Raw genomic sequence first — 25095 nt, 5'->3', positions numbered from 1 at the left:
TCATTTTATTCCTTATTTTTGTCTTGCAGTTTTTTTTGTCATTTTTTTCTCTCTCATTATCTTCTTTTATGTTTCATTGATTTTTTTTTTTAATTGTGAGATGCTTTGATTCCTTTCTCATTTCCTTTTGTGCATCCTCCATGAGTGGGTTTTCGTGTGTGTGTGCTTACCATGGATCTTACATAAAACATCTTACAGTTGTAACAATCCCTTTTACGCTTGTAACAATCTAACTTCAGTAACTCTGCTCTTTCCCTTCCCTACACACATTTTGTTATCAGTGTCACAAATTACATATTTTATGTTGTGCATCCATAACATATTTTTGTAGTTATAGTTATTTTTATACTTTCATCTTTTGACTTCTGTGCTAAAATTTGAAAGTAATTGTTTTATTTTATTTTTTATTTTTAAATTATTTCTTTTCAGAAATAATTTGTAGAGTTTAGCATTTGTTATATACATTTTGTGACAAAGTTCTAATTTTATTATATTTCAGATTTTAAAACATTTCCATGATAAATTTATATATAAGTTGAATAAATCTAACCAATAATTTTTTTATTGTTTAAACAGAATTTTGAGACTGATGGTCAGCCATATAGAAGAATACATTGAACCTGTAGCTTTCTGAAGAATCAGTTCAAAAGATCCAAAAAATACAGAAGGTAATGATAGGGTTGTATCTTGGAATGCACTTTGGAATGACATTTTTTCAGAAAAGTATATTTCAGAAAATCCATAAATTGTCTTGACACAATAATTTGAAGAAAGTTTTACTTAAAAATTTTTTCTTGCATTAATTTATCCTGTAATATTTATTGTGTTAGCTATGTTCAGATACTATGCTGATCAAGACAGAAACTGTTTCTACTCTTAGGATTGCATTTTAAAGAGAGGGAGGACAAATAATAAACAAATGAAAAAATTTGTTGTTCCTATGCAGAGAATTAAAATGGATAATAGAGACTTGTGATAGAAACTAGTGACTGCTTTCATTAGGTAGTTAGAGAACCCCTAAATGAATAGAAATGTGTCACTTGAGATCTGAATGGCAAGAATGGGCCACCCATGTGAAGATCTGAAAGAGGTCCCCTCCCTTTGGCAATTACTATAGGAGGAGGCAGTGAAACTAAAATGACCATGGAATGCCTGAGGAACTGAAAGAGCAAATGTGGCTGGAGTATAGGAGATGGGGAAAAGAATATATGGAGTTCAGGTAGGAGAAGAAAAATGGGAGGGGGCAGATCTGCAGAGGAAAGGCAAGTGTTCTGCTTTGTTATATGCTATTTTAGATACCTGTAAAACCTGTCGTAATATCAAAAAAGTTAAATATATGACCCTGAAGTTGAGAATCAGGTCTGGGGGGTCTGGAATTGGGGATTAAGTGGCATAGAGAGTTACTTAGAGTCATATGTCTGGATGAAATTATTTAGGAATTATGATTGAGAAAGGTTAAGCTCTGGGACTTGCCAGTGTTAATCAGGAGAGGAGCAGCAGCCAGGGACATGAGTGGAAAAGCAAGAGAGTGTTCTGTCACAGAAACCAGGAAAAGTGTTTAATAAATGCAGAAGTGGTCAGCTGTATCCCAGGCTACTAAGATGTCAAATAGGGAGTAGTAAAGCAGCCATTAGATTTGGTAACATGAATATCATTGATAACTTTAATATGAGCAAAAAGTCTCAGAGTGTGCGAGGATGAAAGCCTGAATAAAATGGATGGAGAGAGAGGGAGAAACTTCCTGTTAAAGGTGGCAAACAATACAATTAAATTCCATTTCCTCTTAAAATTTCACTAAAGCTGAAGTAAAAGGATTTTTATAGAATACAACTTCACAAGTGCAAAGAGAATGGGAGAGGAAACAACTGCAACACAATTTTAAAACCTGACGAGCAAAAGGAAGTGTGGTAACTGTCTTGTACATCCTGGAATCCAAAGCCACTTGTGGGAATGCTGAGAATCAAACTTCATGGTACTACAGAATCTCTAAGATGTTCAGAAGTTGAAAAGTACTCTTTATTTCTGCAAACAGGAGTGAGGGTAGGTCTAAAAACAGGATGATTTGTTGAAAACATTTTTTAGAAGTAACTCTATAGGTCATTTTCCTGACCGGAAACCCAGGTTAACTATCTCTTCCTTGTCATAGCAGAAGACTGGAGATTTATTCTCTAGCAAGAATAAAATAGAGAGGCATAAAAAGTAGTTGAGAATCTCCGTATTAGCAATAGGGAGATTAAGAACCTGGACTACCAGATTTTTATAATTTCCAGTCAATAGTTTAGAAGGTTTCTTCTGTGGGAAGAAAGATCTGAAGACACTGATATTAAAAAGATCTGAAGACACTGATCTGGAGATCTGAAGACAAAAGACAAAAGATCTGAAGACACTGATATTAAAAACTGCTCCCAAAGAAATATTCCAGTCTGATATTTCTGCAATAAAGTTCACAGTCAACAAGCCTCACCACCTTTAGTGATTTTTTTTTTTTTAGTACCTTACCCTTAAATATGAGCCTGTGGCCAGAGGTCACTAGATAGTTTAGGAAAGCCTCCTGTGTGAGAGTCCAAGACTGTACCAAATGAGAAAATGCCAAATTAGGGGAAATAGAGAACAGGCTGGCTCGTAAAAATTGAAAGGAACACAAAACTATAATAGTTTCAATTATAATAGCATAAGCAATAAAATATATTAAAAATAGCTTTAGAGAGGTAAGAGATGCTGAATCCATGAGAAAGAAAATAGGAAATGGAATCAGAAATGAAAACTCAATGGAAACTCTGAAAAATAATATGTATGCCTTGAAAGTAAAGCGAGGAAAAAATAAAATTAGAGCAACTGTCCAGGATGTTTAATATTCAATAATAGGAGTTCCACAACGAGAGTTGAATAATAAAAGGGAGAAATAGACCATAGGGAATGATGTAACAAAACTCTTCAGAATTAGAGGACACAAGTTTCCAGGTATTGGGTTGCCCAAAAAGTTCGTTTAGTTTTTTCCATACTATTGTTCTATCAGTGCTTAGTTGTCTTTAACTTCATTTGAAACAATTTTGTTAGATTGTATTGTGACAGCTGTCATTTCAATGTGCATTTAAAAAACTCATTCAAAATTGGTGATTTTTGTGCGGCTATTTGAATGTTGAAAATGGAAGAAAATATGCAACATTTTTGGCATATTTTCCTTTGTTATTTCAAGAAAATAAAAATAAAACTGTAAAGCAAAAGAAAATTTGTTCAGTTTATGGAGAAGGTGCTGTGACTGATGGAACATGTCAGAAGTAGTTTGTGAAGTTTCCTGGTACTGTGGACATTTCGGCCAAATAATTCTTTGCTGTGGGGCTGTCTTATTATGCATTGGGAGATGTTTAGCAGCACCCCTCGCTTCTACCCACTATAAAACAATAGCAGGAGATAAGCAACATACTCACAGTACCCCAATCAATAAGACTGTTGGTAAAAACAAAAAATATGTCTTTTATGGAAAAAACTAAATAGACATTTTTGTCACCGAATACAAAGAGCCCATAGCATGACCAATACAGATAGGAAAATTAGTCTAGAATATGGCATCACTGTTAAATTTTAGAACAAAGGGAGCTCCCAGAGTAAGTGAAATAGTGGGTCACATATAAAGGATCAGTAAGCCTAATGACTTTGGACTTTTTGATATCACATTGGAAACTAGTAGGGAACAGAACCTTCATAATTCTGAGGGAAAAATGATTTCAAACTCAATAATTAGTATTCAGCCAAACAGTTGATTAAGGATAGACTAATGACAATTTTTAGACTTGCATTGCCTCAAAAAGTTACGTCTGCCATTTCTTTTTTGGGGCAGTTATTGTAGAAGGTGCCAAACAAAAATAAAGAGGGAAACTAAAGATGAAGCCATACAAGAAACAGGGAATGCAGCTTAAGTAGAGACCCAGGAAACTACCAGGATGATAGTGATTAGCGATCCTAAGATATAGAGCACATCCAGTGCCAACAGGAATAGGTCAGAGGGTGCTGAGAGAAACGGCTATGAGAAGATTAAACTGATAGAATGCATGATGTGTTTGACAATATTAAGAATAGATTTAGATAGGGAAGAGTTTGGGACAGTATTGGTGATAAGTATATAGAAAGCCATGTAAATAAAAAACAACAGGACAATTTTAATCTTAGGGAAAACTACTCAGAAAGCGAAAGTAATTATAGTATACCATATGACTCTGCTGTGATTTGCATTTACAGAGTCATTAATAATACTATGAATATAACCACCTAGCCAAAATTATGATACTAGGAATTTGGGCAAGTATGCATGTGTTTGAGGCCAAGATGGGGGAGTAGAAGAGAGCTAAATTCTTATTTTTCTTAGTGGACTTCAATAGCTGATGCCTAAAAAAAATACAACACTATTAAGAGCAAAAGCAAACACTTACATTGGGACAACTCAAATTGGGACTCTCTACACACCCTACCTAAAATAGAAAAAATCAAGAAGTAACAAAATGAAGATATTAGAGATAGGGACTAAACTACCAAAAGAAACAAAGAGATGAAAGTAGGAAATGGGAATGAGAAGACATTTGAATTTTTAGTATGTCCTATAACAACACTCTTTGGATGCTTTGAACTGTGAACATGTATACATTGGTGAAAAATAGCTTGTAAACACCAAATTTTAAAATAAGAAAGAGAATGGAATTCAAGGTGTTGAAACAACAATAGAACACAACTCTGACAATCAGTTTTCTAGTGAAAGGGAACAGAAAAGGAAGGCAACACCTAAAGGGGGTTGGTGAATCATGGGAGTTTTTTATTTTTTTACGGTAAAATAGTCAGATGTTGATCAGATTAATCCAGTTGTAAAGGGAGAAATTAGAGATGTATTGTTAAGCCTTGAGAGGTGACAGCAAATGGACGGGGTTTCAGAAGACATGTGGTATCATGTCATTAGATACTGCACAGTTTATTTTTAATATAGAATATGTCATTTTGTATATAAGGGTTATTTTCCAAAGATGGAATATTAGGCACTGAGATTTTCTGTTAATTATTTATAATGTTCCATGCTGATTTAAAAACATATCTGCTTTTATACTTAGCAAAGTTTGACTTGTTTATAAACTTTCTTAATTACTAATACCTTCTCATTGGATAAATAGTTTTTTAAAGGTAGAAAAGGTAAAGGGGGACTAAGTAGTGATGGAAGGAGACTTGACTTAGTGTGGTAATCACAAAATATAATATGCAGATGATTGTAGAATTGTACACCTAAAACCTATAGAATTTTATTAACCAGTAAAACCTTTGGATCCCCATCACCTACAGAATAAAATTCAAGCTCCTTAGCGAAGCATATGAGGAATATCTGCTATTCTGGATACAACCAGCCTTGCTTCACCATATACTACCTGCATATTTACCCCATCTCTACTGGGCTTCTCAATTTCCCCACCTCCATTAAAAAAAAAAAAGCTTATTTTCAAAAAGTTTATGAAAGACTTATGCTGCCCTTGGGCTTCATTGTTATAAAATAGTAAGTGATGTGGTGCTTACTCATCTGGAAAGTCATATCACTGAATGACTTTGAACTCAAGTTGCTTATGTAAAGGAGCATTCAATTCCTAGCTATAACTTGATCTTTTATAATTTAATTTGTGAACTTTGGATTTCAGTGACTCTAACTGATCCTTTCAAAAACATATTGCATGCCATACTGTCCTGTTAATGTCAATATTTAAGAAAAAAGACTTTATATATAAAAAAAATCTATATTAGATTATATATTTGAAGTTCCTTGCTATATGTAGGGATGTTGCATTGTCCCTAAAACTGAATTCTTAGGATCCATAGTATGGGTGAGTGTGACTGGCTTGTCTTTTTGTATCGCAAGTGTGAGTCCTAGGGTAGTCGTCACACAAGACTTTTGTCTCTTCCCCCATTACTACTTTATTTTACTAAAATTAACTCGACACCGTTTAAAGAAGTCAAGAGGGATCTTGTAAAAATTGGTCCAGAGTTCTTAGACATACAGTCTCACATTGTTCAGTTAGCCAGACAACAAATAATGTTTGAAGAATATTGTTAACACTAATAGTAAAATAACCTGATACAGCATTGGTCTGTATCTTTAAACCATTTTATGTTCATACTTCTCACAGTCAACAGGCCCTTCCTACAGTCTAAGCCCTAATTCTTGAGTCCTTTATTAATTTTCTAGTTTGCCCCATTTTACCTTTTGATAATTAAATAAGCATATGTTCTGTGCCATATAAAGCTCAGATCTGGCCTTTAACTTTAAACTGAAACTGTTCTTTTTAAATTCACCCAAATTGGCATTTTTACTTTTGTACTGTTCTTTTTGTTCTAGCGATGGAACCACTCTCCATTGTTACCAGGATGATGAGTATGTCTATTGGACCAGAGGGCTGTACTTACATGATCTTTAAAGTTTCTTCTGACACTAAAATTCTGTAATTCCTGTGTTCCATCTGCTGATGTCGGTCCAAACATTTAAAATCAGTATTTTATCCCGGTGCTAGTTCTTTTTAGTTTTACCATGGGGGATCACCAATTTTCTTTTTTAAGAAGTCCTAGTGCTTCACAGTCTCACTTCTGCAGGCATAACCACACAGGCAATGCAGCATCATTTATTAAGGGTATTCTCTCTTCCTCTCATGAATGTACATTTGAAAATGATAAAATATTTTAGAATCTCATGTTCTTAGAATACCTTTAATCTTACCTGGCTTAGTTAGTGTAACCTATTAATTTACACTATCTTCTAAATTTTAAATAAAAATATAATAATAGTAGAATTTTTTATGCCTCAAAACTTTTATGGTATTAGAATTACGGAGACTTTTCAATATTTAACTTATGACTACAGGACAAAGCATCTTGTAGGGATTAAACCTTCCTTATACTTTAGAAATACTGTAGAATTTAAAGAGACAAATTTTAGGCTTATGATTCAGTTCTAAAACAGTAAATCTTAATTTCCTTAATGTGAGTGTAAGACTCTTTTTGGTTCTTCTTTACTTGCTCTCACCACTACCAGGCATATCCTCTGTTTATGCTCTAGTGATTAAACCTTTAAGTTGTCAACATGCCTAGATTTTTCTCTAAAGAAAATGCTAATCCTTTTAAAGTGTCTCAATATGATGCTACCTCATCTCACAAAAGTTATGCCTTTGCAAATTGCTGTTCTTATGGCTTGGAATCATTTCAACTATGACCTCTTACTGTCCTCTAGTCTGTTATTTCTCAGAATTAAATGGTGATAGAAATCTCCTGGGGATTTTGTTAAAATGTCACTCTCATTCAAAAGGACTGGGGTGGGGCCCAAGATTCTGTCTTTTAACAAGCTCACAGATGTCACTGATGCTGATGGTCTCTGGATCATATTTTAGTAACAACAACGTAGACGCCCTGGCAAACTCTGTTGTCAAAGAGTATTTCCTCTGACTCCTCCCTCTGTACCATCATTATTCCTTTTATTATAATTATTTAGGTATATCTCCCTATTTAATTCAAGATTTTTGCCTAGAAGGACTGTGTCTTTCTTTCTTATATCCCCAAAGCTTACCATACTGTATAACAAAATAAGCTTGCAACAAATGTTTATTGCCGGTTAGATGGTGTTGTTATAACCTATTTATAGTTACTAGTCTAATATATTGGGTTATCCGAAGAGTTTGTTTATTTCCATAAGATGGCTCTAGTAGTGCTTAGTTATCTTTAATTCATTTGAAATAAGTTTGTTAAGATTGTATTGTGACAGCTGTCATATCAGTGTGCATGTAAAAACAACATCAGAATTGGTGAATTTTTGTGTAGCCATTTTTATATTGAAGATGGAAGAAAATATGCAACATTTTTAGCATATTACGCTTTTATTATTTCAAGAAAGGTAAAAATGCAACTGAAATGCAAAAACAGATTTGTGTAGTGTACGGAGAAGGTTATGTGACTGATCAGATGTGTCAAAAGTGGTTTGTGATGTTTTATGCTGAAGATTTCTTGCTGGACGATGCTCTACGGTTGGGTAGACCAGTTGAAGTTGATAGTGATCAAATCGAGACATTAATTGAGAACAATCAATGTTATACCATGCAGGAGATAGCTGACATACTCAAAATATACAAATCAATAAAGTTATTGGTGAAAATGAAAAAAATGTTTTTATTTTATGGAAAAAAACACCCCAACTTTTTGGCCAATCCAATCTATGAGTATTAAGCATAGCTTTTAAATTTTGGTTATTTTATAGTACAAAGAAAATGAATTATAAACCTCATTTTTTTCCTGTAGTGCTTTTTGAGAAGGAAAAAAAGGTTCAAATGTGTCCCAGCTAAGCTGCTTGCTTGGAAGTGTTTCAGCTGTTAGTACAAATAAAAATATTTTGAAGTCTCTATAACAACATATAGTGTTTCTCAAGATTACTATGTTTATAGAATAAGTTTTTTAGAAAACTAATGACTTATTTTTCTTTCCATTCAAGGAGAAGTACAAATGTCTACCACGAGACGAAAACGTCATATGTTATGTTGTTTACCGTAAGCTGTAGTAAAATGAGCTCGATTGTTGACAGGTATGTTTTTTTTGAGACTCTTATTTTAAATTATAAAGCTATTTTAAAATTTGCTATTAGAGTAATGGTGATATCAAACTGATAAAAGGAGTTTTATGTTTAAACGTAATTATTATTGCATTTAATTTTTGTATCGAGCAACCATAGTGTAGTAGAAAGGTGTATTAATATTGTCTAGAGCCAAAGTCAGCAGTGAATAGCTTGTGTCCTAAGTGGGTCTTTGAGCTATTATTTTGGGTGATTTGGTCAGAGCTGCTCTGAAAGAAATTTTGACAACTGCAAATGTTTCCTTGGTTCCTTCTGGAATCATCTATCTCCTTATCTCTTGCCTTTTTCTCCTTACTTATTTGTGCTAACTCCACTCTAAGCATTTTAGCATTTGCGACTGATAAGAGGTAACTATAATTAGGATTTCATTAGTTAAATTTTAATTTTTAAATCTTGCTTTTGGAAAAAAGATAAACCTCCATGTTTCCTTGATTTTAATAATTTATTTTTACATTTTAACCTCTTGATACTGGGATTCCTCTTACGATTGGCTTATTATGGTTTAGTTGATAGCATTTTTTTTTTCTTTTCAAGTAGTATGTAAAATACTGATGAGTAGTGAGTGGTACTTAAATTTGATGAAATGCAGTAACATTATTATAAGCAACTATTGATAGCTAATGTTCAGAGTACTTTTTTATATGTTATTTATTTAAACTCATATCCATGAGATCTCTGAGGTGAGGAAAAAATATAGATTAGGGAGCTCACATAGTTAAGTGATAAACAGGAATTATGTTGGTCTGCCTGACATTAAAGTTACTTTGCTTTTTATTACAGTGTACTGTGTGATTGATTCTTCCATATGGGATTCTTTAAGAGTTTTGTAGTAGAGTTGTATACAATATTTTTGACATGTGGGGATGGGCCTTCTTCCTTTTGTATGAGATAATCAGTGAAGATACATACGGTACCAGAACTTGAATCCTAAGAGGCAACGAGTTTCCTTAGAGAGGCCTGCTTGTACCATACCACTACTATCGATTTGGCCTATGCCATACTTTCAGATGGGATCTGTGGGTAGGCTTCTCCTCAGAAAGGATGCTTCTTCACTGCTCCTGAGAGATTAAATGTGATTTGGGCATTATACTTCTGAATGATTGCCATTCCCACTCTAGACAAGATGTGTGTTCAGACTTAAGGCAGCAGTTCTTAATATGAGTTCGTTTTATCTCTGAATATGGACTCTCTCAATAAAATGCATATACATACAGAATTGTTCATAAATATCAGTGTATTCATTGAACCTCCAAAGTCCATACATGATACCAAATTTGCAGATGATCCCAATAGTGGGTATAACATATACTTTACAGGATTTTGTAGGCCACAGGAAGGTGTGTTTAAAGGAGTGAATAGTGAATTGGTGTAAAACCTCACAAGTCAACTGAAACTATTTAATATTGCTCCTTAGGTTAAGATTTCATGTTAGTAATCAACAGAAGAAAAAAGAAAACAAAATATAACCAGAGACATTGAAGTTAAGAACAATCTAACAATAGCCAGGGGGGTGTGGGGAGGGGACAGTGAGGAGAGGGGATTACAGGAACTACTATAAAGGACACATGGACAAAATCAAGGGGGGGGGGTGGAGGTGGGGGAGGGAGGGGGAGAAAAGGCATACAACTGTAATTGAATAACAATAAAAATTTAAAAAAAAAAAAGATTTCATGTTAGAATGCTGTTCCCGTAGATCTTCCCATAACCAACTTTTTCTTGTTACTTAGAACTCAGCTCAAATGTTCCCCACCTCACTAAGTCCTTCCTTAACCCCTCAGACTAAAGTAACCACCTAGTAACTAAAACATCATTCCCTTTTCAAAAAATAAAACTTGTCATACTTTTTTGTGTTTATTTTTCTCTTTCGGCTAGAAAATAAGCTGTAGAAAGCAGTGACCTACCTACATGTCTGGTTAACTGCACGATAACCACGTCTAAAATAGAACCTGGCGTATGAATGCTAATAAATATTTTGTCAAATGGATCAGTAATGAATGAAAATGTATTATGCTAGATATTGCGCTATTATGCTGGATATTGTGGTAGATACCTTAAAGCAGTGGTTTAAGTTACTGTGCTAAGTGTTGTGTTGCTTATGAATGATTTATGGTTTTATAAATTGAATATCTCAGAAAATATATTTTGTAACTGCTCTTACAATTAAAAATAGTGTCAAGTGAATCACTTTATATAATGGAAAAATATACTGACTTTCTGTAGGTTTTCAGTGGTTGCTAAAAGTTTGAAACAAGATATTTAACTTATGATTAAATTAAATTCTGGTTTCATATGTTGTGTGTAGTATAGCTAAGTAAGTAGTTTTTAAATTCACATTTGTAACAGTTTTTAAAATGTAATAAAAATGGCTAACTTTAATTTTCTAAAATTTATTGGAAAACAGGTTAGTAGTTACAGAATTTGAATTTGTATGGTCCGTTAACTTTATAAAACTCTAGGATATAACTGATTTGATTCATATGCCGTTTTTGTGTTGCTGTTGCTTAATGAGTCTGCTCTTATTTATTTATTTTTGTCCACTTTCTTTTTAGAGATGATGGTAGTCTTTTTGATGGATTGGTGGAAGAAGATGACAAGGACAAAGCAAAAAGGTAGCTCAACTTAAGATATAAAATAGTAAATGATTGAATAATAAGTAATATTAAAAATAGTAAATCACTGATTTTCAAAAGTTCTCTGTCTTAAAACTTAGTGTTCAATAATTAGGTGGAAGAGCTTAGAATGTCAGTAAGTTTATAAGTTAAATTATCCTTTAAATGTGCTCTTCTCATCAAATCATATTATGGGTACATAGTATCTCTATGTCATCATTGGGGATGTTAACCTTCATCACTTGGCTAAAATAAGGTTTGCCTGGATTCACCATTGTAGTTACTATATTTCTGTTACTCAATTCTTTGGAAGTAAGTTAAATGTAGCCCACCTTCAGAATAGGGATTAGGGGAATTAAGCTTTACCTCTACACATATTTACAATTCTTCTGTAAAAATAAATCCTTTTTGCTATTTATTTATATCTGTATAGACTTAAATATATTTATTTTATATTTTAGGTTCTACTTCAGTGCTATTTTATTTATTTTTTGCTCAAATTATTCCAGCCTTGGCCATTGGGAGGTCTTTCATGGTTGGCTTCTGTGTGTTTTGACATGCCTCCAGTCTTCAGTAGAAGGGAAAGTAGATAATAGAGATGGGGAGGGAAGAATTGTTGGAGAGGTATCATTAAGTAGGTGAGGGAATGGGATCCAGAGCCAGGGTGGTGACATTTAGGGCTTTGACCTTAAATAGGGGTCTTGACAGTTAATTATAGTACCAGGAGGGAGGGTCCAGGTAGCAGTACAGCCGACTTTGTAGTCATTGAGAGCGAGCAGTAAATACTTGGGTCTTTTCCAGCCATGTTGACCTATGTGGGTACGTAGACAAGGGTAGAGGTGTTGTAGCATTACGCAGATACAAAAGATAAACATGTAATACATAAGTGTATGTATTTAGCAAAATAAAAGGTATTTGGATGAGGAAAATATTCACAGTAAACCACATAAGTTGCTGAATACTTTAGTGAATGATTAAAATACGAGTATATCTAAGAGGATTTTGAGGGAAGTTGTAACTTTTCTTCAAGAAAATAAAAAGATCTGTCTGTATTGGAAGCTAAAAAAATACAGGACAACCCATATCCATTAACCTCAATCTAGTGGAGGAAAGTTCTTATAAAATCATCAGGATACAGTTAAAGTCTCTAAGATGGGAATCATCAGTTTTGCCTGAATGAAAAGGCAGAACTCTAAGAATTGACCTGGACAGTCTTAAGGGCCAAGTTTATAGACAGATAAAGTGAGCTAAGGGCATTCTATTTGCAAAGACATGTATTTTAGTAAATCAAAAATACTGTTGCTGTGGGAAACCATGGAGAAAGAGAAGGAATCCTGTAATGATACTGTCAGAATTAAATGGGGCCACACTGAACTTTTTGACTAAAAACAATGATGAGTTAAAGACCTTACTGTTGAACCCAGAATAAAGGGAATTCTATAGTTATGCCCCAAATGGAACATCTGTGAGGTCATTCCAAGAACTAATTACTTCCAACCTGAATGTACTATGAAGTAAAAAGTTTGCTTTAATGGGTGTGGTCCAATGGTAGAGTTGGCAAGGATATTTGCTTTCTATATATTTTCTTGCCCTGGAATCAAAATGCCTGATTTGAATTATTACTTCGTGGTAGCTCTGTGACCCTAGGCACATTTTTCTTTATGCCTGAGTTGTCACACCTGTAAAATGGAAAATAATGAAGCCTACCTCGAAGGAATTAAATGAGATTTCATAAATGTTTACTAGCACCTGGCACATAAATGCACAACAAATACTGGTGCTGTTTTTACTCCCCACCCACGTGTTCAGATATTTCATATATAGATGCTTATCTCTTATTTACTCTTTTCTAGAGGAATATAACTAGATCCAAATATCAAACTACCTCATCTATGTAAAACCAGGCCATGTCACAATATCTAAATTCTACCCAAACCATCTGTCCACCAAAACAAATATTATATTTTATATTTCACATTGATAAACAGCATTGTTAGTAACTTGGGATTCCTTAGATTTCTCCTTTTGCTTCTCCACTCCAAACTGAATCTGATTTACTAAGAATTGGTAGTTCTGCCTCTTAGCCCTCAGAATCACACTGCTCTATTAACAGTGCCCTTGCCATGATTTATAGGTTAGGAAATTGCAGTTGCCTCCTAAGTGGTCATCTGGCTGCCAGTCTTGTTTGGCACATGGTAGGTTTTTAATAGTATTTGCTAGAGGAGTTTGTTTTGCCAAGCATTGATCCTTTCATCAGTCTGATACCAGAATAGACTTATTAACAAGCAATTCTAGCTGTGTCGTTTCTTTGCTTAAAAAACCTTTCAGTGTCTTCCCATGGCTTTCAGGATTAAACTCAAATTCTTTTATGTAGCATAAAACATCATGATTTTTTTTCTGTGCTTTATAGTCTTGACCCACCCTGTAACTCCAGTATACTTGTACACTCTACACTCGGGCCTGTGCACTAGCTGCATTGGCCATGCTGAACTGCTTGTGCAGGTTTTCATCGTTGTGCAGGTTTCCTATGCCTGGAATGCCCTGCGTGTAGCCCCACTACCATCTCTTTCTCACATAGTCTCCGGGACTCAGTTCAGCACAGTCGGATGCCATCCCTGGTTCCTCTGACTTTCCATAGGAATTAGGTGAATTTTTAAATTTTTATTAAATTTGTTGGGGTGACATTAGTAATGCAATTATGTAGGTTTCTAGTGTACAATTCTGTAATTCATAGTTTCCAAAGGAATTAGGTGAATTTCTTGGGAGGGATATTTTTCTCCAGTATCCCTAGCCCTTATTAGCACACTCTGTCACTACAGCTAGCATTCACTGTTTGATGAGGGAGTCATTGAATATCTGTTATGTTTCTTAAAATTTTTGAACAATTGTATTTTTGTCCCAGTACTAATACAGAATAAATGCTAGTTCTTTATGGGAAAGCAAACAAAAAAAATACATAAAATTGCCCTCTGACATTTTGGGAAAGTAGTACACTGAAACAAAAACTGAATTCTAAAGTCTGACTTCACAAAGCAGATAATTAGAGATACTATAAAATGGTAAATGACTCTATAAATAATTGTACTGTATTATACTTGTCTCAAGAGGTCTCTGTGCAACTAAGTATTTGTTTACTGGTTACTGCTTCACATAGAATATTAGTAATTACTCATTTAGCACATGTATTTTGAATGCTTCCTGTTTGTTAGAGTTCTCACTGGGGGCCACATCAGCCTCGCGATTGCCTTCAAAGGGCCGAATGTATTTTTAGGACTGTATAAATGTAACTACTCCTTAACAGTTAAGGGAGGGCTCCGCGGGGCCGCCAAGTAGAAACAAGGTACCTGGCCGGATAAAACAAGGTGGAGGGCCGGATTTGGCCCTTGGGCCTTGTGTTTGCTACCTGTGGCTTAGAGAAAAAAACTGGGACTCTTTTATCAATGAGCCCATGCCTAATGGAGGGACAGATATGCAAATGATTACAGCTCCATGTTGGAGCCTGGGTTATAGGAATAAAGAAGAGGAATGTGTGGGTAAGCCTCAGGGTAGGAAGATTTTCCTTTCTAGATTTGCTTGTAATATAAAATTTGCCGGATAGAATTCCATTGTGTAAATGTACCATAGTTTTTTGATCCACTCATTTGCTGATGGGCACTTAGGTTGCTTCCAGCACTTGGCTATTGTAAATTGTGCTGCTGTGGTACATTTACACAATGGAATTCTACACAGCAGAGAGAAAGAAGGAGCTCATACCCTTTGCGACAGCATGAATGGAACTGGAGAGCATTATGCTACGTGAAATAAGCCAGGTGGTGAGGGAGAAATACCATATGATCTCACATTTAACTGGAACATAATCAACAGAAGAAAAAAGCAAAGAAAGTATAACCAGAGTCATTGAAGTTAAGAATAAGCTAACAATAGCCAGAGGTTGGGGGGGGACAGTGGGTAGAAGGGTTTTCAGGAACTACTATAAAGGACATGTAGACAAAACCAAGGAGGGGGTGGAAGCAAGGGAGGGAGGTAGGTTTGGATGGGGTGTGGGGGAGGGGTGGGGAGAAAATGCAGACAACTGTAATTGAACAACAATAAAATAATTTTAAAAAAACTTGCAGGAGATGGATAACTTTTTTCTCTTCAATAATTTTTAATAATTTGTATTTATACATTATATATACTTTTACAAAATGTATCTCAGTAATATTTATAATAACCTTATAAGGAAAATCAAATTCTTGGTAAATATTAGAGTAAATAAAACCTGAGATGTGAATGTAGTTTGTCGTACTGACATTTTCATAAAAATGTGTATGCCAAATGTTTAATGTGTAAAAGTTTCTTTAGTGATAAACAAGAAAAAGTATTGCCCGTGTTTACTGTATATTGTTGGTAATTAGGAGATAAATATTACCATCTACGTTAACAGAAAAACATGTTGTGTGGTTGTGTCCAAATTGAGCATTACATTATACTATTTGTGTAATGAAATGGATTGTTTGAAAACTACTTATTTAATTTTTTTATTTCATCAGAGTATCTAGAAACAAATCTGAAAAGAAACGTAGAGATCAATTTAATGTTCTCATTAAAGAATTGGGATCCATGCTTCCTGGTAATGCTAGAAAGATGGACAAGTCTACCGTTCTGCAGAAGAGCATTGATTTTTTACGAAAACATAAAGGTAAATTGTTAACTTTGTAAATGGATTTTTTTTTAAAAAAAAACAACAGACTTCCCTTAAAGCAGAACGTGATAGAATCTTGGCAGTGATGCTTAAGGTTGGATGCTTTGCAACCTTTTTTTTTTTTTTTTAAAGAGAAAGAAATCAGTTGCTTTTTAAAGATTTTCTGGTATGTTTTTTCTTTTATTCAACAAACATTTATTTAGTGCCTAGTATATTATATCCTAAATTCTCATGGTACAGGGTAGCAACAGTCCTGGCCCTCAAGTAACTCAAGCCAGGGGAGACAAACATCTAAACAGCTAATTACAGTACAAGTAATTACAAAGGGTAGAGTGCTTGTGAACCTTAAACTTGTTAGGAAAACACAGAGGAAAGAATGTGTCAGGGAAGGCTTAAAAACAGTTCATTTTTTCAACTGAGTTTTCCTCTAAGATTGAGTAAGGAAAACAGCATTTCACACAGAGGAAGAAATAGCAGGTGCAAAAGCAGAGAAGCAGGGAAAGTTCAGTGCAACTGGAGCATAGTTTTAGTTGGAAAGCTACTGGCATATTTGAAAGAAAGGCAAGTGCCAGATGGTAAGGGCCTTATATGTCATTTTAAAAGATCATTTGTTTCAGTGTATGTCTAGGAACTTAACACTATGTTTAAATAAAGGGATTATTTCTTAATCAGAGAAAATCACTTTGACTACATAAATCATGAAAGGAAAATTTAAAGACTATTAAGTATTTCGGTGACAGGTAATTCTAGAAAAAGTTGTAAAGGGACATTTCCTTTTCCAGATGTAAATGAAACTGCAAAATTCAGAAGGACAATTTGTAATTACTGCCTCTGTTTACTTCTCCCTGGCTCACTCAGTGATGCTTACTAGCCTGACTCCACCACTCTTTGAAATTGTTTTTGTTAATTTCACTAATGCCATTCCTCCCCACCTTCTGTGCTGCCAGCAAAAAACAATAGCTTTTTCTCGTACCTCATTTTCTGAAGCACTGGGAATTTTAATCCATCCTCTGCTGGCTTTCCTTCCCGTTGGTCTGTGTTATACTGCACTTCTTCATTCATCTTCCTCTTCCTAACTAATACTAACTTCATTGTTCCTGTCTTTTTCTGCTCTCTACATGTGACATTTCTCAAGGTATTATCTTTTTTCTTGCTTTCTCTACACTTTCCCTTAGTTATCTCATTCCACAGCTTCAGCTCTTGTTTCTCTGTTAAACTACTAAATCTGTATTATAGATGCAAACTTTTCAGCCTGTATTTCCAGATAACTTCTGGATCTTTATTTTGCATGCCCCCAAATTCAACTCATCTAAAACCGAATTCATTCTGGTTTTGTCAAGTCACCCCTTTCTCTCAGCTTTTCTTTTTCTGTTTTTGTACCACCATCCTTTCACTCCCCTAGGACTTAAACCTGAAAATATTTGCTTTTTTTTCCAGCTTCTTTATTATTCCTGTGTTACAGTTGCCAAATTCTCTTAGTTCTTCTGAAAATATATCAAAATTGTCTTCATTTTTATTGTCACCATTGTCATTACATTTTACCTCTACAAAGTGTTCTTGCTATCTTAGTGTCCCTTATTTAATAGTACACTCAGCCCTTCAGACATTGTAGTTCAATAAATGATTGTTGAATGAAATGAAATAATATGCATTTCCTCCTGACAGTAGAGGATTAATTTTGGCAGTAAACAGACTAGGATTTTCTTTTTTTCCCCCAAAATTCTCACAAAAGTAAAATTTACTTGAAACTGGAAGGGAATTCTTACATAATTATTATTATAAAATAAACCTGTGCTCAACTAAACTTGATGGGATTTGCTTGTTGATTAACTTTTTTCCTGAATGTTTATAATTGATGTGATTTTGACAAAGTATTGACTATATTCCACAGAATTAGTAGCTAGACTTTTTAGCTATTCTTCATATTCTAGTATAGGTATTTTTAATATGGCAGATTTTGAGCAATAGTTTAATATGCTATATTATATATTTGGTCATAGAAAAGTCTGAACAACTTAATACATACTTTTCACTGCAAAGTAGTATATATTTTATAGGGTAAAATTCATGACATAGATTTTTATTTTGCCTGTTGTTTTTTAATTTGCATTTAAAAATGGAAAACATTTGTTACCAAAATAGTTCATTTCATCATTTATGAATAGCTTTGTCATAGCTAAATCCATTAATAACTAGTATGTTGCAAAATAAACTAACAATTTTGTTAAAACATTGTCCCAATCCAGGGATCTCCAAATTTTTGACCAGCTTCTTACCAATAACAAAACATTCAAGGACACACTAAGTGAAATTATTATTATGAAGTTTTTGCCCCAGATCTTAATTTAGTCTTCTTGATTAATTAAGAATAGAGGGCCTCACTGGGAGGAATCTTTCTACTTGGCAGGAGGCTGGCCGAAAGTCCTCTTTGTTAAAAGCAGACTTATCTCCTTGGCTTTTTTCCTACAGGCTCATGGCCTTATATCTGCCCTAGGTGCTACCACTTAAATGGCAAGGAAAGGCAGAAGAAAAAGAATATATTGCTAATGCTTGATCTATTTGCTTATTCTGAATCTTGTTTGGTCATTACGTCAAGCAGGAAGCAGGCTCAGGCCTTTCAGCAACACAGGCTATCACAGCTTCCCAGAGAAAAACCAGAGACTGGTATTTCCAGGAGACCAAATCCAAGGAGATAACTTGCCATAGTAGTTCAAATATTTCATCATACCAAAACTTTGACCTTCTAATACCTACCTAGAGCAATAAATGTTATTGCCTGTGGTTCTCATCTTAAATTAGGGGAGAGAGAAGGGAACTTGCAGGACTTTTGTACTGCCACAGTTGCCCACCCCATAGTTGGAGTATGCCACTAATGTGTCAAATAATCTGTTTACAGAAATCACTGCACAGTCAGATGCTAGTGAAATTCGACAGGACTGGAAACCTACATTCCTTAGTAATGAAGAGTTTACACAATTAATGTTAGAGGTATGTCCAGATTTAATTTTTGACAAGTTTTATTTTCCTCAAAAAATTAATCACAGTGGTAACTAATTTTAATACAGTTTTAACAATATTAATTTAATGTTGAAAGGTTTTAATTCGATGTAAATCAGTAAACTATATCTTAAAATTAATCAGTGCAAGCATTGTGAGCAAATAGTACTATCTGATGAAGTAATGCCAAATTTTTATATTTTCATTATTATCTGAATTTTTGAGAATCTTATAAAAGTCAAAAAACTATAGCTACCAAATTCTCAACCTGAGACCACATTATCAACATTCAAATGAAGAATAATACATGTTCTTCATCACACACTATATGTTATAAAATGCATCCCACTTGACAGTAGTACTTTTTTAACAAATTAAAATTTACCTGAAAACAATGTATAAAATGGTAATAAATGAAGTATTTTGAAAATGGAAGACAAATGAAATACACAGTGAAAGACAGCTCTTGCTTTTAAAAAAATTTTTATTGATTTTTAGAGAGAGAAACATCAATTTTTGTTTCACTTACATTTATGCATTCATCACTTGATTCTTACACGTGCCCTGACCAGGGATTAAACCTGCAACCTCAAAAGGCAACTCTTAATTCAAGAAGAAACTTTTAAAAGGAAATAAGTAAATGTTCTTCTGTGACAAATTTGTTTTTGAAAACAAGTCAGAGCATATTTGCTTGTAATTGCAAAACTTCGTACAGTAATTATAAAATCTACAAAAATTTTGAGTCACTCATACCTTATCAATCTTACTTTTCTACTTTTCGTTTCCTGTGTGTAGGTTAATGTAGATATCATCTACACGCACAAAGTGAACGCACAGAGTTCAGTGTCTAATTTCCATGAAAACTTATAACAAATAGGAAGTAGGGGCAATATACTTTGGCAGTAATGGTTAAGGACAAGAAAAATAGATGTATAACAAAATAACATAGAAAGAGTAGAGGAAAGCAGTTGGGGTTGCAGATGTTAAATAATTTACATCTCTTGTCCTGCTGGTTTGGGTCTGTTCTATACTTTAAGCATTTATTTGTGTCGTGTATGTACAGGGAGGGGCAAACATAGGTTTACAGTTGTGAGTATGTGAAACAGAATGTATTCTTGTATTATTATATATTAATTATTTTCTATATGGACAACTGTAAACCTACTTTTGCCCAATCCTGTATATGTAATGGCTGTGTCTCAAGTGTCTTTGTATAGTAGTAACTAAAGTCTGAAGCAACCTAGAGTATTCTGCAAATTGAGTTTTTTTTCTGCTTATACTTTGGATGGAGCACTTAATTGGTAGATTAATTAAGTCTACATATATTCAGCAGAAATGTTAACATGATAATTTGTTGGAATATAAATATGTTGCATATATTTCAATCTGTACTTAAAATCTGCAATATATCTGATCACTTTTCACATATTAACTCGGTGAATCCTCACAATAATCTTATGAAGTAGACACTATTAGTATCCCTTTCTTTCTGCCAGATGAGGAAATTGAAGAACAAAGAGATTATGAAACTTGTCCAAAGTAACATCCTCTCTGATCCCATGGCCTCAGCCCCTGTGAAACTTTTCAGTGAAGCTCATGAAACTTCTTTTCAGTGAAAGCTAGCCATGGCACGGAATTTGCAGCTCAGTAACCCTCAATTAGCTCTTTAAATTAGTGAGTTATAAACCAGAAAACAGTTTCTGATTTTGTTAAATATTTTTTCTAAAAAGTAGTTTGACATTGTCCAAAATTATGTCTTTAGGTAATAAGTAGTGTGTTTATGAAAGGCTGCACACAGCTAATGTCTACAACAAAGGAAATAAATAATTCAGTTAATAACTCTAATTTTATGATTATGTTCTCAGTATAGGTGTTTATTAAGACATGTGGTAACCATTAACTACTTATCATGCTTCATTGGTATAAAAAATTTCTTATAATTCATAAAGTTGCATACTATCTACAGTCATATTAACATTAATGAAGGTAAGTTACCAGTTTACTAATAAGCTAAACAGAAAAGCATTGTATTTAATTTTTTTTTTACAATGGCCAGATCTTTATTAATGCTAAAACAAATGTAGTACATATTTGGTATTTAAAAAAAATAACAATATTTATAAAATGCAACAGAAAATTTAAACATATTAAAATTAGTTGTCTCACAGTTATCCTCACAGCTTTTAGTATCATATTCCTGATAAATGTTACATTTATTTATCTTTAATATGTCAAGTATATTTTTTATTTTTAGTATTTATAACTATTAGGTAAATATGTATTCTGACATTAATATGCTAGGATTAAAGACTGTACATAAATATGTATGTATATTGCAATCTGGGTCCAGCTAACCTAGATGTGCTACTCTCGGCTCATCACATTTATCAGATTATACGTAGGCAGTGTAGATAACCATTTTCAGCAGAATTTCCGATGTAGGCTGTATCTTGATCTTGGAATGTTAGATTTGCTAGTAGACGATAGATTATTCGCCTCAACCTCTTCATTTTATGGATGAGGCTTAGAGAATCTGCAGTTTGTCCAGGGTCAGATAGCTAGTTAATGGAAGAACTAGGACTGAGATCTTAAAATTCACTTACAACTTACGTGTTGGCTGTTTCTCCCTCCATTTCTCCATTGCCATCTGTCTCTCCCTCTCTTTACTCTGTTGCAAGGAATATTCTTCGCAACCCTTAAGGGGGAGATAGAGAGTAGCCAAGGAAATCAGGGCAATTTAGCTTGACCTCTATGAAAGTCATCTTTATGTGAAGTCATCTCTTAGTGTGTTGTTCTTTCCCTTGGAAGCTGGCAGCTCTCTCTGGTCATGCACAAGGGAAGGGCTAGTGCCCTGTCAACTTCATTTTAGCTATAGATTCACGAGGAGGTTCTGTCCCCTTCCCTGGGACTTCCATTTCAGTCTTCCCCAGATTAAACACTCTCTAACAAAGAAGGTTTACATAGTCCTTTTATTGTGGGTCAAGTAGACATCAAATAGGAAGACAAGTTTGAACTAAGGAGCCTTTACCTTATACAATGTGGAAGAGGGATAAGCTTCACAGTCTTCAGTCTTGGATGAGGATGTCCTTGTCTGGTTTGCTTCCTCTTCCCATTCTCTGATCTTCCTCTTCAAGGCCATCTTCAGGGCCCCTTTAGTTTTTTTTGTGTATCCACCTACTTGCTTGGGAAATTACATCCCTCCACTCAAAAGAAGTCTGGGCCCTGGTTCCATCCTTGTCTTAAGAATGTGGCAACCTACTGGTGAAGGCTTTGCTGAATATTTGCCTACTTTGAAAGAGGAAAGGGCAGGCTGAGTCCTAGGAGTGGGATTAAGTCATTAAGAGTTCTGATTTCAATTCATTCTCTTTACCTAAGAGAGCTGGCACCCTGATTTTTAGCATATATCCTAAGAGCAAATACAGATCATCATAGTAAATACTAATTTGCTGTCAAAGATGATATAATGTAGCTTTACATGAGAAAAGCTAGTTCTTAGTGACATCATTTTGCCCTCTTTCCTTATTAAATTATAACTGGCATTATTATACTGAGTTGTTTTTATAAAAATAATTCCATGAATTTGCATAAATTACAAGGCTTTTTATCCCCTTCTTCTACATTAGCTAAGAATGGGTTTGTCTGAACCATTTTAGAAGGTAGTCATCTACTCAGAATAAGTTCTTTGTAATATCCAGATCTCTCCCCCAGTAGAAAGGGAGGTGGGGGTGCCTTTTTCCATACATTAAATATATATTTCAACAATTACTTAGAGGGAGGTTGCTTTAACTCTCAGCTCCATAAATTATATACAAGTATTTTTTATATACTGTGTGCTACACATATGCTAGATGCTGCAGATACAATGTTGAAGAAGATAAATATGGTTCTTACCAGAGATTGCTATCCTATGAGAGAGCCCTGTAATTAAATAAATCCAAGTATAGGGTGATAACTGTTTTGATAGGAGAGGAACTCCTCTTGTTATCTTTTCTGCTGTATATCTTCAGCATCTTCCCAACTGGATTTTCCATTCCCTCAGCCTGCAAATATACTTGTTACTTTTTTTTTTTTTTAATGATTTACCCTTGATATTTAGTTCCCTTAAAACTTTCATCTTCCCTTTTTTCCCTTCTAAAGTTCTTGATAGAGTAGTTTATAAATGCCCTCCTATCATCCACTCATATCTAAATTCATTGTAATCTAATTTTCCTGTTGACATATCTTTTGAAAGTCACCAAATTCATTTCTCATTTCTTATCCTATATGATCTTACTTTACACTGAACCAAACCTCTTCCTCCTCATTCCCATTGTCATATCCTCTTGTAGTGACTTCCTCTGCGACAGGGTATTCTGTCTTCTCTGTCATTTTCTCTGGGACTTGTCCTTCTCATCCCCACATGTAGATAACTCCAAAAATTTGTCTGGCATGCAGATCTGCAGATCTCACTTTTTCAGCTGTCACTTTTGTGCCTAAAACTCAAATGAAGATAATTCATAATATGTAAAGTACAGGATTGCTTTATTATTAAGTATTGTATCCCCTGCACTGGCTTCTCTGCTGAACTGTAACTTCACATTTCTCACTGTTTACCTAAGTCCTTTCTTCTCTATTCTTAACATTCCTAATTTCATTCAGATTCTCACTGACTTCCCTGACTATTCCAAAAGCCACTAAGATTTTCCTAACTTAATTATTTTTTTTTCTGCTAAGTCCATTTTGCACACTACTTCCAGACTAGTCTTGAACAAAAGTCCTTATATCTTAACCTGGTACTCCCAAGGTTTTTCATGATCTGACCTCAGCTTACTTTTTCAGCTGGATTCCATTTCACTTTATTCCTCATGTATTTCTCTACAGTTCAATCATACACCTCTCTGTTGATATATACAAAAGGTGATAAAGTACTTTTTGTGTCCCAAAGACATATTATTGATGATGTATGTGCTTCAGAGATATTAGCATCTTCATATAAGTTCATCTTCATAGAATGTGTGAATGATAAAGGTAGAACATTAAGCCTCTCTTTTAGAAACCAACTGTTCAATTGATGGCCATAGAGTGGTTTTTTCCCTTCCAAAAGCATTTTTAAATGCAGAAAGATATACTATGGTATTGTAAAGGGGAAAAGCTAGCATTTTGATAATGCTCTGGAAATTTCCACATTCTTTGTTATTTAGTAAGTTAGATTTTTATTTCTGTGCTATGAAACATTTTTTCTTTTCATTTAACTGACCATTATGTTTAATTTCAGGCTCTTGATGGTTTTTTTTTAGCAATCATGACAGATGGAAGTATAATATATGTGTCTGAGAGTGTAACTTCATTACTTGAACATTTACCAGTAAGTATAAAAATCCCATGATCTCTTTCTTATTTAATGCCTATTATAAATGTTGTAAAGCACTAGGAAATGTACCTCCAGAACAGTGTTGAACAATAAGCAGAGTGGGGAGGAGAGGTCAAAATATGTCCTTGTTTTGACATGGCTGTGTTTTCTCAGTTCAGTCATGAGTCTGTAATCTGTAGTAATTATTCAACAATGGTTTTATCTAACCTCTGTTTCTCCTGCCCTCTTTTTTCTAATGCACAGTTTTCAGTGTTTCCTTGTTTGTTAGGCTGGTGAAGATGTTGCTAAATCACTGAAATATCTTGAGAGTAACAAAATTTCTACTGATATACTTGTTGCAGCTTAAGGAACTCAAATAATTTTCTCAAAAGAATGACTTAGAAGAACACACTAAAAATAATAGGTACAGAACTTTTGTGCTCCGTGGCTTGAATTGATAATGCTATAATGGCCATATTCAGTTTGTTATCAATATGACTTTAAAGATACAGAATTAGAAACTAATTTAATTGTGTGATTTTGATAAAGATGGTGAATACCAGAATTATGTGTTTGTTGTTTTACTCAACATGTATTTATTGAACATCACCTCTCTGCTAGACAGTTAGGTGTTCTGCTGCAGTTGATGGTTTTAATGAATTTGAAGTTTTTATTTGATATGTAATGTTCTTATCTAAGACAGGGCTTGTGGTATAAATATTCTAGTTACTTATAAATTACACTTAGAGTGTCTGTCTCTTGAAAATTTATAACAATGCAAAATACCTGTTTCGTAAAGGTCTCTATCAAGAGATTTTGAAAAGCACTATCTTCTTCCCTCTGA

General features: G+C 34.2%; 1 protein-coding gene across 9 annotated transcripts in view; it reads left to right on the top strand.

The window, feature by feature from the left end:
- Positions 1-25095, top strand: part of CLOCK (clock circadian regulator) — a 125044-nt gene that overhangs the window by 50695 nt on the left and 49254 nt on the right. For all 9 annotated transcript variants that reach the window (XM_071221280.1, XM_071221279.1, XM_053923297.1 and 6 more), the window contains 6 exons: positions 577-668; positions 8495-8584; positions 11182-11241; positions 15774-15922; positions 18822-18913; positions 24177-24266. In XM_071221280.1, the coding sequence (XP_071077381.1) occupies positions 8538-8584; positions 11182-11241; positions 15774-15922; positions 18822-18913; positions 24177-24266 (438 nt within the window). In that variant the 5' untranslated portion in view covers positions 577-668; positions 8495-8537. The remainder of the gene's footprint in view (positions 1-576; positions 669-8494; positions 8585-11181; positions 11242-15773; positions 15923-18821; positions 18914-24176; positions 24267-25095) is intronic.

This window comes from Desmodus rotundus, chromosome 4, assembly GCF_022682495.2.
Source record: "Desmodus rotundus isolate HL8 chromosome 4, HLdesRot8A.1, whole genome shotgun sequence".
Classification (NCBI taxonomy): Eukaryota; Metazoa; Chordata; class Mammalia; order Chiroptera; family Phyllostomidae; genus Desmodus; species Desmodus rotundus.
Note: the sequence above shows the minus strand (reverse complement) of the source record. Positions and strands in the feature narration are given on the sequence as shown.